At 40.2% G+C, this 13,510-nt stretch overlaps 1 protein-coding gene across 3 annotated transcripts in view; it reads right to left on the bottom strand.

Annotated features, from left to right (window-relative positions):
- The window catches only part of VPS13A (vacuolar protein sorting 13 homolog A), a 253,920-nt gene that overhangs the window by 118,839 nt on the left and 121,571 nt on the right, over positions 1-13,510 (bottom strand). For all 3 annotated transcript variants that reach the window (XR_010659536.1, XM_065908329.1, XM_065908328.1), the window contains exon 34: positions 3,637-3,784. Coding sequence is in view for 2 of the 3 variants with exons in the window: in XM_065908329.1 (XP_065764401.1) it covers positions 3,637-3,784 (148 nt within the window). In the remaining variant the exon portion in view is untranslated. The remainder of the gene's footprint in view (positions 1-3,636; positions 3,785-13,510) is intronic.

Genomic DNA, 13,510 nt, shown 5'->3' with positions numbered 1-13,510 from the left:
CGGCTAACAAACACATGAAAAGATGCTGAACATGGCACATTATTAGAGAAATGCAAATCAAAACTACAGTGAGGTATCACCCCACATGGGTCAGAAGGGCCATCATCAAAAATCTACCAACAATAAATGCTGGAGAGGGTCTGGGGACAAGGGAACACTCTTGCACTGCTGGTGGGAATGTAAATGGATACAGTCACTATGGAAGACAGTATGGGGATTCCTTAAAAAAAAACTAGGAATAAAATTACCATATGACCCAGCAATCCCACTCCTAGTTACATACCCTGAGGAAAGCAAAACTGAAAAAGACACATGTATTCCACTGCTCACTGCAGCACTATTTACAATAGCTAAAACATGAAAGCAACCCAGATGTCCATCAACAGATGAATGGATAAAGAAGTTGTGGTACATATACACAATGGAATATTACTCAGCCATAAAAGAGAATACATTTGAGTCAGTTCTAATGAGAACCTAGAATCTATCATACAGAGTGAAGAAAGTCAGAAAGGCAAAGATAAATATCGTATTCTCACACACATATATGGAATGTAGAAAAATGGTACTGAAGAGTTTATTCTCCAAGGCAAACCATTTGATATCACAGTAATCCAAGTCTATGCCCTGACCAGTAACACTGAAGAAGCTGAAGTTGAACAGTTCTATGAAGACCTACAAGACCTTCTAGAACTAACACCTAAAAATGATGTCCTTTTCATTACAGGGGACTGGAACACAGAAGTAGGAAGTCAAGAAACACTTGGAGAAACAGGCAAATTTGGCCTAGGAGTACAGAAGGAAACAGGGCAAAGGCTAATAGAGTTTTGTCAAGAGAACACACTGGTCATTGCAAACACCCTCTTCCAACAACACAAGAGAAGACCCTACACATGGACATTACCAGATGGTCAACATCGAAATCAGACTGATTATATTCTTTGCAGCCAAAGATGGAGAAGCTCTATACAGTCAGCAAAAACAAGACCGGGAGTTGACTGTGGCGCAGATCATGAACTCCTTACTGCCAAATTCAGACTTAAATTAAAGAAAGTGGGAAAAACCACTAGACCATTCAGGTATGACCTAAATCAAATCCCTTATCATTATACAGTGGAAGTGAGAAATAGATTTAAGGGACCAGACCTGATAGACAGAGTGCCTGATGAACTAAAGAAAGAGGTTCATGACACTGTACAGGAGACAGGGATAAAGAACATCCCCAAGAAAAAGAAATGCAAAAAAGCAAAATGGCATTCTGAAGAGGACTTACAAACAGCTGTAAAAAGAAAAGAAATGAAAAGCAAAGAAGAAAAGGAAAGATACACCCATTTGAATGCAGAGTTCCAAAGAATAGCAAGGAGAGATGAAAGCCTTTCTCAGTGATCAATGAAAAGAAATAGAGGAAAACAACAGAATGGGAAAGACTAGAGATCTCTTCAAGAAAATCAGAGATACCAAGGGAACATTTCATGCAAAGATGGGCTCAATAAAGGACAGAAATGGTATGGACCTGAAAGAAGCATAAGATATTAACAGATGGCAAGAATACACAGAAGAACTGTACAAAAAAGATCTTCACAACCCAGATAATCACGATGGTGCGATCATTCACCTACAGCCAGACATCCTGGAATGCGAAGTCAAGTGGGCCTTAGGAAGCATCACTACAAACAAAGCTAGTGCAGGTGATGGAATTCCAGCTGAGCTATTTCAAATCCTAAACGATGATGCTGTGAAACTCCTGCACTCAATATGCCAGCAAATCTGCAAACCTCAGCAGGGGCCACAGGACCGGAAAAGGTCAGTTTTCATTCCAATCCCAAAGAATGGCAATGCCAAAGAATGCTCAAATAACTGCACAACTGCACTCATTTCACATGCTAGTAAAATAATTCTCAAAATTCTCCAAGCCAGTCTTCAGCAATACATGAACCGTGAACTTCCCGATGTTCAAGCTGGTTTTAGAAAAGGCAAGGGACCAGAGATCAAATTGCTAACATCCTCTGGATCATCAAAAAAGCAAGAGAGTTCCAGAAAAACATCGATTTCTGCTTTACTCACTATGCCAAAGCCTTTGACTGCGTGGATCACAATAAACTGTGGAAAATTCCGAAAAACATGGGAATACCAGACCACATGACCTGCCTCTTGAGAAACCTGTATGCAGATCAGGAAGCACCAGTTAGAAGTGGACATGGAACAACAGACTGGTTCCAAATAGGAAAAGGAGTACGTCAAGGCTGTATATTGTCACCCTGCTTATTTAACTTATATGCAGCGTACATCATGAGAAATGCTGGGCTGGAGGAAGCACAAGCTGGAATCAAGATTGCCGGCAGAAATATCAATAAGCACAGATATGCAGATGACACCACCCTTATGGCAGAAAGCAAAGAGGAACTAAAGACCCTCTTGATGAAACTGAAAGAGGAGAGTGAAAAAGTTCGCTTAAAACTCAACATTCAGAAAACTAAGATCATGGCATCTGGTCCCATCACTTCATGGCAAATAGATGGGGAAACAGTGGAAACAGTGGCTGACTTTATTTTTCGGGGCTCCAAAATCACTGTGGATGGTGACTGAAGCCATGAAATTAAAAGACGCTTACTCCTTGGAAGGAAAGTTATGACCAACCTAGATAGCATATTAAAAAGAAGAGACATTACTTTGCCAACAAGGTCAATCTAGTCAAGGCTATGGTTTTTCCAATAGTCATGTATGGATGTGAGAGTTGGACTATAAGGAAAGCTGAGCACCAAAGAATTGATGCTTTTGGACTGTGGTGTTGGAGAAGACTCTTGAGAGTCCCTTGGACTGCAAAGAGATCCAACCAGTCCATCCTAAATAAAGGAGATCAGTCCTGGGTGTTCATTGGAGGGACTGATGCTGAAGTTGAAACTCCAATACTTTGGCCCCTGATGCAAACAGCTGACTCATTTGTAAAGACCCTGACACTGGGGAAGATTGAGGGCAGGAGGAGAATGGGACGACACAGGACGAGATGGTTGGATGGCATCACCCACTCAATGAACATGAGTTTGGGTGGACTCCAGGAGTTGGTGATGGACATGGAGGCCTGGCGTGCTGCAGTTCACGGAGTCACAAAGAGTTGGACATGGCTGAGCAACTGAATTGAACTGAATGGAAAAACAGACATAGAAAACAGACTCATGGACATGGGGAGACGGGAGAAGAAGGTGAGATTTATGGAAAGAGCAAGAAGGTTACTTACACTACCATATGTAAAATAGAGAGCCAATGGTAATCCATTGTATAGCTCAGGAAACTCAAAAAGGGGCTCTGAATCAACCTTGAGGGATGGGATGCTAAGGGAATTGGGAGGGAGTTTCAAAAGGGAGTGGATATATGTATACCTATGGCTGATTCATGTTGAGATTTGACAGAAAACAACAAAATTCTCTAATGTAATTATCCATCAATTAAAAAATAAATATTTTTTAAATGATAAAAAATCTTAAAAGATCAACATTCAATGCATTCTAGGCTATACACATGAGCTACTCTTTTCTGACAAAAATATTTTTACATAACTTGTACATACAAAATGACTTATGTCCCCAAACAATAATTTTTAACCAACAAAAGATACATCAGTAAGGATTCAGAAGTTACCTCCATGGGCTTTAGCTGAGCATTTACATTGAAACAAGGAACTTCCTGGAACCACTCCCACGATAAATTTCGCTCAACCATCACCTCAAGATTTAATGGCAATAGTAGATCCAGTACCTCCTGATATGCATCATTAATATATTGAGTCCTATGAGTAAAAATAAAATTGTTTTGAATAAATTTCATACAGTATCAGAAAAAATTAATAATTTTATATATAAATAATAGAAATCAATAATTTTGTGTGTGTTCAGAGGAAAATAGAATCAAATAGTCTTTCCATGTAAAATGAGAGACATTCCACCTCCCTAGAAAGCTAGGTGACTTTTCTCTGAGTTGAAGTTCTCTGTGTTGAAGAAAATAAAATTTTTAAATAGGATTTTTATAATATATTAAATAGTGCCAAATACACATGTTGGACAATAAACTCTTAAAATGAGAATTATCCCTATATAAAACATAAAATACATTATATAAGACGGTAACATGAAATCATTTAAATTCACAGATTTACACATGTCGAAAGATTATGACCTATCCCCTTACTTTATAAGAAACTAGTTTGCAAATATGAAATTTCTATTTTTGCAGATCAAATACAGTTGTATATGTACAATTTTATATTAAGGTGAACCATATTTGCCTTTCCAAGTCCGTGTAAGGGTAGGACTGATGCTCAGGAATTATGAAAAGAGTAGTTGGTTATCAAATGCCTTTCAACTGACATGAGACCAAAGGAGCCTCCAAATATACCTTCAAATAAGTGGTCCTTCTCAATAATACATCTACACTTTAATTGGTAGCAACTGTGTGGCGCTGGCATGGTGGCTGCGTGGTGCTGGAGCCGTGGTGGTGAGGAGACACCCCACAACCAAGGGGAAACCCAGCAAGATGGGAGGCACTGGAGTGGCCGTGAGGAGACATCCCACAACCAAGGTCAGAGAAACCCCAGCAAGACGGGAGGTGCTGGAGTGGCTGTGAGGGGACAGCCCACGTCCAAGGGCAAAGGAGAAGGCCCAGAAAAACCGTAGGAGAGGCGAATTCGTGTTGAGAATCAAACCCCATTCCCACCAGAGACGCTCAGAGGGCTCAAACGACCTTGTGCGCACCCAGACCCAGGGTCCACAGAAACAGTCAGAACTGTGTTTGAGCGGCTCCTGTGGGGGTACGGTCAGCAGTGGACTGCCGCAGGGACTGGGGCTCTGGGTGCACCACACTTGGGTACCAAGCCCTCTTCGAGAAGGTCACCACTGACCCCACCATAAAGCTGCCAGAACTCGCACAGGACTGGGAGTAAGACTCTTGGTGGGCCACACAGAACCGTGTGCACACCAGGACTCAGGAAAAACGAGCGGTGACCCCCAGAGACTGACCCGGACTTGCCCAGAGTGTCCAGGCGTCTCCAGCAGAGGCGTGGGTCGCTGGTGGCCTGCTTCAGGGCTGCGGGCAGTGAGTGTAGCAGTACGTGTGCACCTCCTTCTGAAGGAGGTGGCCATTATCTTCAGGACCTCCACCAGAGTTTGGGCCCAGGTAAATAGCAGGGAGGGAACACAGCCCCACCCATCAACAGAAAATTGGATTAAAGATTTACTGAGCATGGCCTGCCTATCAGATCAGATCCAGTTTCCCCCTCAGTCAGTCTCTCCCATCAGGAAGCTGCCATAAGCCTCTTAATCTTCTCCATCAGAGGGCAGACAGACTGACAACCACAATCACAGAAAGCTAACCAATCTGATCACATGGACCACAGCCTGTCTAACTGAATGAAACTATGAGCCACGCCCTGTAGGGCCACCCAAGATGGACAGAATATGGTGCAGAGTTCTGACAAAATGTAGTCCACTGGAGAAGGGAATGGCAAACCACTTCAGTATTCCTGCCTCAAGAACCCCATGAACACTATGAAAACGCAAGAAGATAGGACACTGAAAGAGGAACTCCCCAGGTCAATGGATGCCCAACGTGCTACTGGAGATCAGTGGAGAAATAACTCCAGAAAGAATGAACAGAAGGAGCTAAAGCAAAAACAACACACAGTTGTGGATGTGACTGGTGATAGAAGCAAAGTCCAATGCTGTAAAGAGTAATACTGTATACAAACCTGGAACGTTAGGTCCATGAATCTTGCAAGGCATACCAGAAGTGGTCAAACAGGAGACAGCAAGAGTGACCATTGATATTTTAGGAATCAGCAAACTAAAATGGACTGGAATGGGTGAATTTAACTCAGATGACCATTGTATCTACTACTGTGGGCAAGAATCCCTAAGAAGAAATGGAACAGCGTCATAGTAAACAAGATAGTCCAAAATGTAGTACTTAGATGAAATACCAAAAAGGACAGAATAGTCTCTGTTCTTTCCAAGGTAAAGCATTCTATATCACAGTAATCCAAGTCTATGCCCTGACCAGTAATGCTGAAGAAGCTGAGGCTGAATGGTTTTATGAAGACCTACAAGACCTTCTAGAACTAACACACAAAAAAGATGTCCTTTTCATTATAGAGGACTGGAATGCAAAAGTAGGAAGTCAAGAAACACCTAGAGTAACAGGCAAATTTGGCCTTGGAGTACAGAAGGAAACAGGGCAAAGACTAATATAGAGTTTTGCCAAGAGTACTGGTCATAGCAAACACCCTCTTCCAACAACACAAGAGAAGACTCTACACATGGACATCACCAGATGGTCAACACGGGTATGAAATTGATGATATTCTTTGCAGCCAAAGATGGAGAAGCTCTATACAGTCAGCAAAAACAAGACCGGGAGCTGACTGTGGTGCAGATCATGAACTCCTTACTGCCAAATTCAGACTTAAATTTTTAAGACAGTGGGGAAAACCACTAGACCATTCAGGTATGACCTAAATCAAATCCCTTATCATTATACAGTTGAAGTGACAAATAGAGGCAAGGGATTAGACCTGATAGACAGAGTGCCTGAAGAACTATGGACAGAGGTTCATGACCATTGTGTAGGAGGCAGGGATCAAGACCATCCCCAAGAAAAAGAGATGCAAAAAAGCAAAATGGCTGTCTGAAGAGGCCTTACAAATAGCTGTGAAAAGAAGAGAAACAAAAGGCAAAGGAGAAAAGGAAAGATATACCCATTTGAATGCAGAGTTCCAAAGAAGAGGAAAGAGAAATAAGAAAGCCTTCCTTGGTGATCAGTGCAAAGAAAGGGAAGAAAACAACAGAATGAGAAAGACTAGAGAGCTCTTCAAGAAAATTAGATACCAAGGGAACATTTCATGCAAAGATGAGCTCAATAAAGGACAGAAATGGTATGGACCTAACAGAAGCAGAGGATATTAAGAAGAGGTAGCAAGAATACACAGAAGAACTATACAAAGAAGATCTTCATGACCCAGATAATCATGATGGTATGATCACTCACCTAGAGCCAGACATCCTGAAATGAGAAGCCAAGTTAGCCTTAGGAAGCATCACTACAAACAAAGCTAGTGGAGGTGATGGAATTCCACTTGAGCTATTTCAAATCTTAAAAGATGATGCTGTGAAAGTGCTGCACTCAAAATGCCAACAAATTTGGAAAACTCAGCTATGGTCACAGGACTGGAAAAGGTCAGTTTTCATTCCAATCCCAAAGAAAGGCAATGCCAAAGAATGCTCAAATTACTGCACAATTGAACTCATCTCATACACTAATAAAGTAATGCTCAATCTTCTCCAAGCCAGGCTTCAATAGTATGTAAACCATGAACTTCCAGATGTTCAAGCTGCTTTTAGAAAAGGAAGAGGAACCAGAGATCAAATTGCCAACATCCACTGGATCATCGAAAAAGCAAGAGAGTTCCAGAAAAACATCTATTTCTGCTTTATTGACTATGCCAAAGCCTGTGACTATGTGGATCACCACAAAGTGTGTGGAAAATTATTAAAGAGATGGGAATACCAGGCCACCTGACCTGCCTCTTGAGAAAGCTGTATTTCTCAAGGTCAGGTCAGAAAGCAACAGTTAGAAGTGGACATGGAACAACAGACTGGTTCCAAATAGGAAAAGGAGTACGTCAAGGCTGTATACTGCCACCCTGCTTATTTAACTTATATGCAGAGCACATCATGAGAAACGCTGGGGGTAAGAAGCACAAGCTGGAATCAAGATTGCCGGGAGAAATATCAATAACCTCAGATATGCAGATGACACCACCCTTATGGCAGAAAGCAAAGAGGAACTAAAGACCCACTTGATGAAACTGAAAGAGGAGAGTGAAAAAGTTCGCTTAAAACTCAACATTCAGAAAACTAAGATCATGGCATCCAGTCCCATCACTTCATGGCAAATAGATGAGGAAACAGTGGAAACATTGGCTGTTTTTTCTGGATCCAAAATCACTGCGGATGGTGACTGAAGCCATGAAATTAAAAGACGCTTACTCCTTGGAAGGAAAGTTATGACCAACCTAGATAGCATATTAAAAAGAAGAGACATTACTTTGCCAACAAAGGTCTGTCTAGTGAAGGGTATGGTTTTTCCAGTGGTCATGTATGGATGTGAGAGTCGGACTATAAAGAAAGCTGAACGCCGAAAAATTGATGCTTTTGAACTGTGGTGTTGGAAAAGACTCTTGAGAGTCCCTTGGACTGCAAGGAGATCCAACCAGTCCATCCTAAAGGAGATCAGTCCTGGGTGTTCATTGGAGGGACTGATGTTGAAGCTGAAACTCCAATACTTTGGCCACCTGATGCGAAGAGTTGACTCATTTGTAAAGACCCTGATGCTGGGAAAGATTGAGGGCAGAAGGAGAAGGGGACGGACGACAGAGGACGAGATGGTTGGATGGCATCACCGACACAACGGACATGGGTTTGCATGGACTCCGGGAGTTGGTGATGGACAGGGAGGCCTGGCGTGCTGCAATTCATGAGGTCACAAAGAGTTGGACACAACTGAGTGACTGAACTGAACTGAACCTTTCCTGTGTAATACCACAAGTATCCTGAGTTTTACTACCACTTTATGCATTTATTTTAAACTTTTCATTTTGTATTGGTGTACAGCTGATTAACAAACAATGTTGTGACAGTTTCAGGTGAACAGAGAAGGAACCCAGCCATACAGACACATGTATCCATGCTCCCATCCAGGCTGCCACCCATCACTGAGTGGATTCCATGTGCTGTACAGTAGATTCTTGCTGGCTATCCATTTCAAACATAACAGTGTATACGTGTCAATCCCAAACTCCCCAGCCATCCCTTTCCCCATCCCTCTCCCCAGCAACCATAAGTTCATTCTCTAAGTCTGTGAGTTGCTTGTTGTTTTGCAAATAAGTCCATTTGTATTTTTCATTTTTAAATTCCACATTTAAGGGATGTCATGCAATATTTCTCCTTATTTGTCAGACTTTCTTCACTCAGTTTGACAATCTCTAGGTCCATCCATGCTGCTGCAAATGGCATTATTTCTTTTTAATGACTCTTCTACCACTCTTTAATATACATTTAATAGGTCACTGTCTGTCTGTAGTTTCAAATAGAATGATTCATGAGGGTAGGGACTATATCTTATTCTTTGATGTACTGTCAGTACCTGGCTCAGATGATAACAATATGACATGTACTCTTTAATTATTTGCTAAATTCAAGAAAGTGAATTAATATATAAATTTATAAGCAACATATGAGAATATCTATCTCCCTGTACCCAGATTGAGAATTACTGACTATCAAGATCTGCCAAATTTAATAGGCAAACAATACTATTTCACTGTATTAATTTTCATTCCTTTGATTACTAATGAAGTTGAACATTTCTATTAGCTGCTGCTGCTGCTGCTGCTAAGTCGCTTCAGTCGTGTCCGACTCTGTGCAACCCCATAGACGGCAGCCCACCAGGCTCCGCCATCCCTGGGATTTTCTAGGCAAGAACACTGGAGTGGGCTTCCATTTCCTTCTCCAATGCATGAAAGTGAAAGTGAAGTCGCTCAGTCGTGTCCGACTCCTAGCGACCCCATGGACTGCAGTCCACCAGGCTCCTCTGTCCATGGGATTTTCCGGGCAAGATTACTGAAGTGGGGTGCCATTGCCTTCTCCTTCTATTAGCTAGGTACCAGCTATTATTGTTCCTGAAAAGAATCATTTAGTCTTGTTCTTTACTAATTTTTCAAATTATCTTTTTTCTTACTGCCTTAAAATATCTAAAGATTTTCATTATTTTTTAAAGATGTTGCTAATTATCCTATAGGCTAACATTTGGTTTTGGTAATTAATATTCAGAAACTTATATTTTGAACAGTCAAAGTCAACTGATATTCTTCCCTTATCATTTTCTGTCTGTTTTCAGCGCTTAATTTATCAAGATTTTCTCTACCATATAACTGGTACTTATGTGTTATTTGTCCTTAGTTTTTTAAGATCATTATTGAGATAATTCATATACTATTAGCATATGATTCACTCAATTTTAGTTTTTTTATTACTGGCATTATGCTCTCAGGACATTTTAAATAGCAAAATTACCAAGGAAAATACCCTAAATGCAAAAAAAAGAAAAAAGGCACACAGAAAAGAACACATGTCTACAGCAGAAGAGCTTACATAAGAAGGCAGGGTATTCTTTAACACCTCAGCTGGGAACACAGGCCTTGGGAGATTCAAGCTCTGTGCATGTGCAAAAATGACTGTGAAAGTGACATGAATATTGATTTTGGGGTTACACATAAGTTTCAGCAAGCAGAAACACTCACAAATATGGAATGTGTGAATAATGAGCTTAACTGTTACATATAAATAATGGTGATACACACACATGCACCCTCACAGTCAGCTGGTGAGTTTTATACTATTTCACTATCTTACTTATTGTACTGTTATATTTTAGTAGTATTTAATGAAATTTAATATTTTAGTAGTAATTCTAAGGTTGTTATAATTCTTCCATGCCCTATCTCAATTCTTTCTTTCAAAAAATCTTTGCTACATCCTGCCCCCTATTTATATTTCCAGAAAAACTTTACAATAATTCTGAAAGACTTTAAAAGAATTGCTGTTGTGATTTTTTATTGAGTGCATTAAATATACAAAATTAATTTATAAGAAACTGACACCTTTATTAAACTAGATGTAGGAAAGTATTCTCTCTACAATTATCTAGGGTTTCTTACTGGCCCTTAATTATATTTTACAACTTTCCTTATAGAAGTATTATATATATGTTTTTAAAATTTTATATTACAATTAACATCTTTGCAATAAAGTTATTTCAGGGAAAATGGTTTACTCTATAAACAAGTAATTCTATTTCGAGGAATTCATCTGAAGGAAAAATATTACCCTAAAGAAATGAGGAGAAAATCATGTATTGATAAAGAAATCAATCAGCATTATAATGCTATTTAAAACAATGAAAATGAATCAACTTAAGTTTTTAACAACAGGAAAATAGATTTTTTTTAAATTATAGATTAAAATATTTAGAAAAAATAATGCACTCAAAATGGGGCTTCCCATGTGGCTCAGTGGTAAAGAATCTACCTGCCAATGCAGCAGACTCAGGAGATGTGGATTTAATCCTTGGGTTGGGAAGATCCCCTGGAGTAGTAAACGGTAACCCACGCCAGTTTTCTTGCCTGAAAAATTTCATGGACAGAGAAGCTTGGCGGGCTACAGTCCATTGGGTCACAAAGAGTCAGATACAACTGAAGTAACTTAGTACGCACACACAATTTATTCACCCCTTGTAAAAACTGCTCACTATGACACTTCATGTTCCTAGCACAGTGCCTGGGATATATTACATAATTAATAAATACCCAAGTACTCAACTGATGGAAATTTATCCTTCTATTTAAGATAAAATAACATGAACTAGATTTACCCTCCTGCCTGAAAGAATTTCTCCCTCTCCCCCTTCAACAAAGACACACATACAAAATATATTAACAAATGATTTTCAAGACAAAGGACATCAGGCAATGGGCAGTGATTACTGACAAACAAGAAAAAACAAGATGAATCCCATGACTATTCCAACTTCAATTGTTTTGAGATAATTTAAAGGTCATGAAAAAGCAAGAGGGTGGATAAGCCAAGAAATAACCAATAAAAGTCCATGAGTTAAGAAAAGAGCTGAGAATCCAGGGAAACCAAGACAGGTAGAGATTATATGGTAAAATGCCATAGAGGGCAGGGCTACAGAGAAGAACCCCAAAATTTCAGCACTAAATGCACATACAAGAAGAGAAATGTTCAAATCAGTCATCTGAATCACCCCCTAGAGAAAATTAGAAGAGAAAAATTAAAATCAAAGGAAGCAGAAGGAATAATAAATATCAAAACAGGTATTAATGAAAGAGAAAAAAAAGAGAAATCCAAAAGCTGGTGCTTTAAAAGCAATAAAACTGAATGTTCAAGAATGGATAACCAGGGAATGGCCAAGATGGAGAATAGAAAGATTGGAAGATCACCTCCTCTTAGTAGCACACCAAAATTACAACTATTTACAGAGCAGCACTCAATGAGAATGACCTGAAGACTAGCAGAAAATCTCTTCAAAACTAAAGATATAAAAAGGATCAAGACAAGTAGAAGGAAGGTAGACACAGTGCAGTACAGAACCATGTCTCCAGGTAGGCCCCAAATGGAAGAAGGATCATTAAAATTGCAGAAGTTCTCCCCAAGGAACTAGGGGTACAACCTTCCTCATCAGGCTGCCCAATCTAGAGTCCCCAGAATGGGTGGCTGTGAAGACCAGTGGGGCAAACTTTTGGCAAAGTCAGAGAGCAGTTGCAAACAGACTCTACTCTTAAAGGGCACAGACTTTCACACGATCTAAGATCAAGGGAAGAAGCAGTAATTTAAAAGGAGCCTGGATGAGATCAACTTGCTATTAGAGAGCCTCCCAGAGCAGCAGGAATCTTCTGGGACTCACCCTGGGGACAGAGACACTGACAGAAGCCATTTTTGGGCCCTTATTCAAACACAAGGACAATGCTCTAGCAAGCACCATTTTGGAATCCTCTCTCTAGCTCACAACACTGAGACCTGGCCTAACTCGCCAGTTAGTAGGTACCAGTCCTGAGATATCCCACATCAAGCAGCTAGCTGAATGTGGGCACATTCCACCTACCCGCAGCAGGCCAACACCTATAGGATCCCTTGAGCTCCTAGCTGGCCCAGGAACCAGCTCTGCCACCAGTGGCCCAACACCAGTTCTGGAACCCTTGAGCTCTTCAACCATCCAAATAACGAACCTAGACTCTCCCAACTCTGAAACACCCCAAACACCGCAGCCAGCTTTGTCGGGAACTAGCCCTGCTCAGTAATTCCACTCCTGAGTATTTATCCAAACAAAACGAAAAGACTAATTTGAAAGATATACATACCCCTAAGTTCACTGCATTATTTACAACAGTTAAGAAATGGGAACAATCTAAATGTTCATCAGTAGGTAAATGGATAGAGAAGATGTGGTGTGTGTGTGTGTGTGTGTGTGTGTGTGTGTGTGTACACACACATGCACACAACGAAACATTACTCAACCATTATAAAAAGAATGACATTTTGTCATTTGTGACAACATGGTGTCCAAGAGGATATTAAATCAGACAGAGAAAGATAAATACCACATGATTTCACTTATATATAGAATTTAAAGAACAAAAGAAATGAACAAACATAACAAAAAAGAGTCACTGATATAGAGAACAAACAGGTGCTTGCTAGAGAGGAGAGATGGGGGAAGGAGAGAAATAAGTGGAGGAGATTAAGAGGTACAAACTTTCAGTTACAAAATAAATGAGTCATGGGTACAGTGTGGAGAATATAGTCAATAATTATGTAGTGTCTTTGTATGGTCACAGATGTTAGCTAGAGATGTAACATGGTTATCTTTTTGAAATGTATAGAAATAC

The sequence above is a fragment of the Muntiacus reevesi genome, chromosome 17 (genome assembly GCF_963930625.1).
Source record: "Muntiacus reevesi chromosome 17, mMunRee1.1, whole genome shotgun sequence".
Classification (NCBI taxonomy): domain Eukaryota; kingdom Metazoa; phylum Chordata; class Mammalia; order Artiodactyla; family Cervidae; genus Muntiacus; species Muntiacus reevesi.
This window is presented reverse-complemented; position numbering and strand designations above follow the sequence as displayed.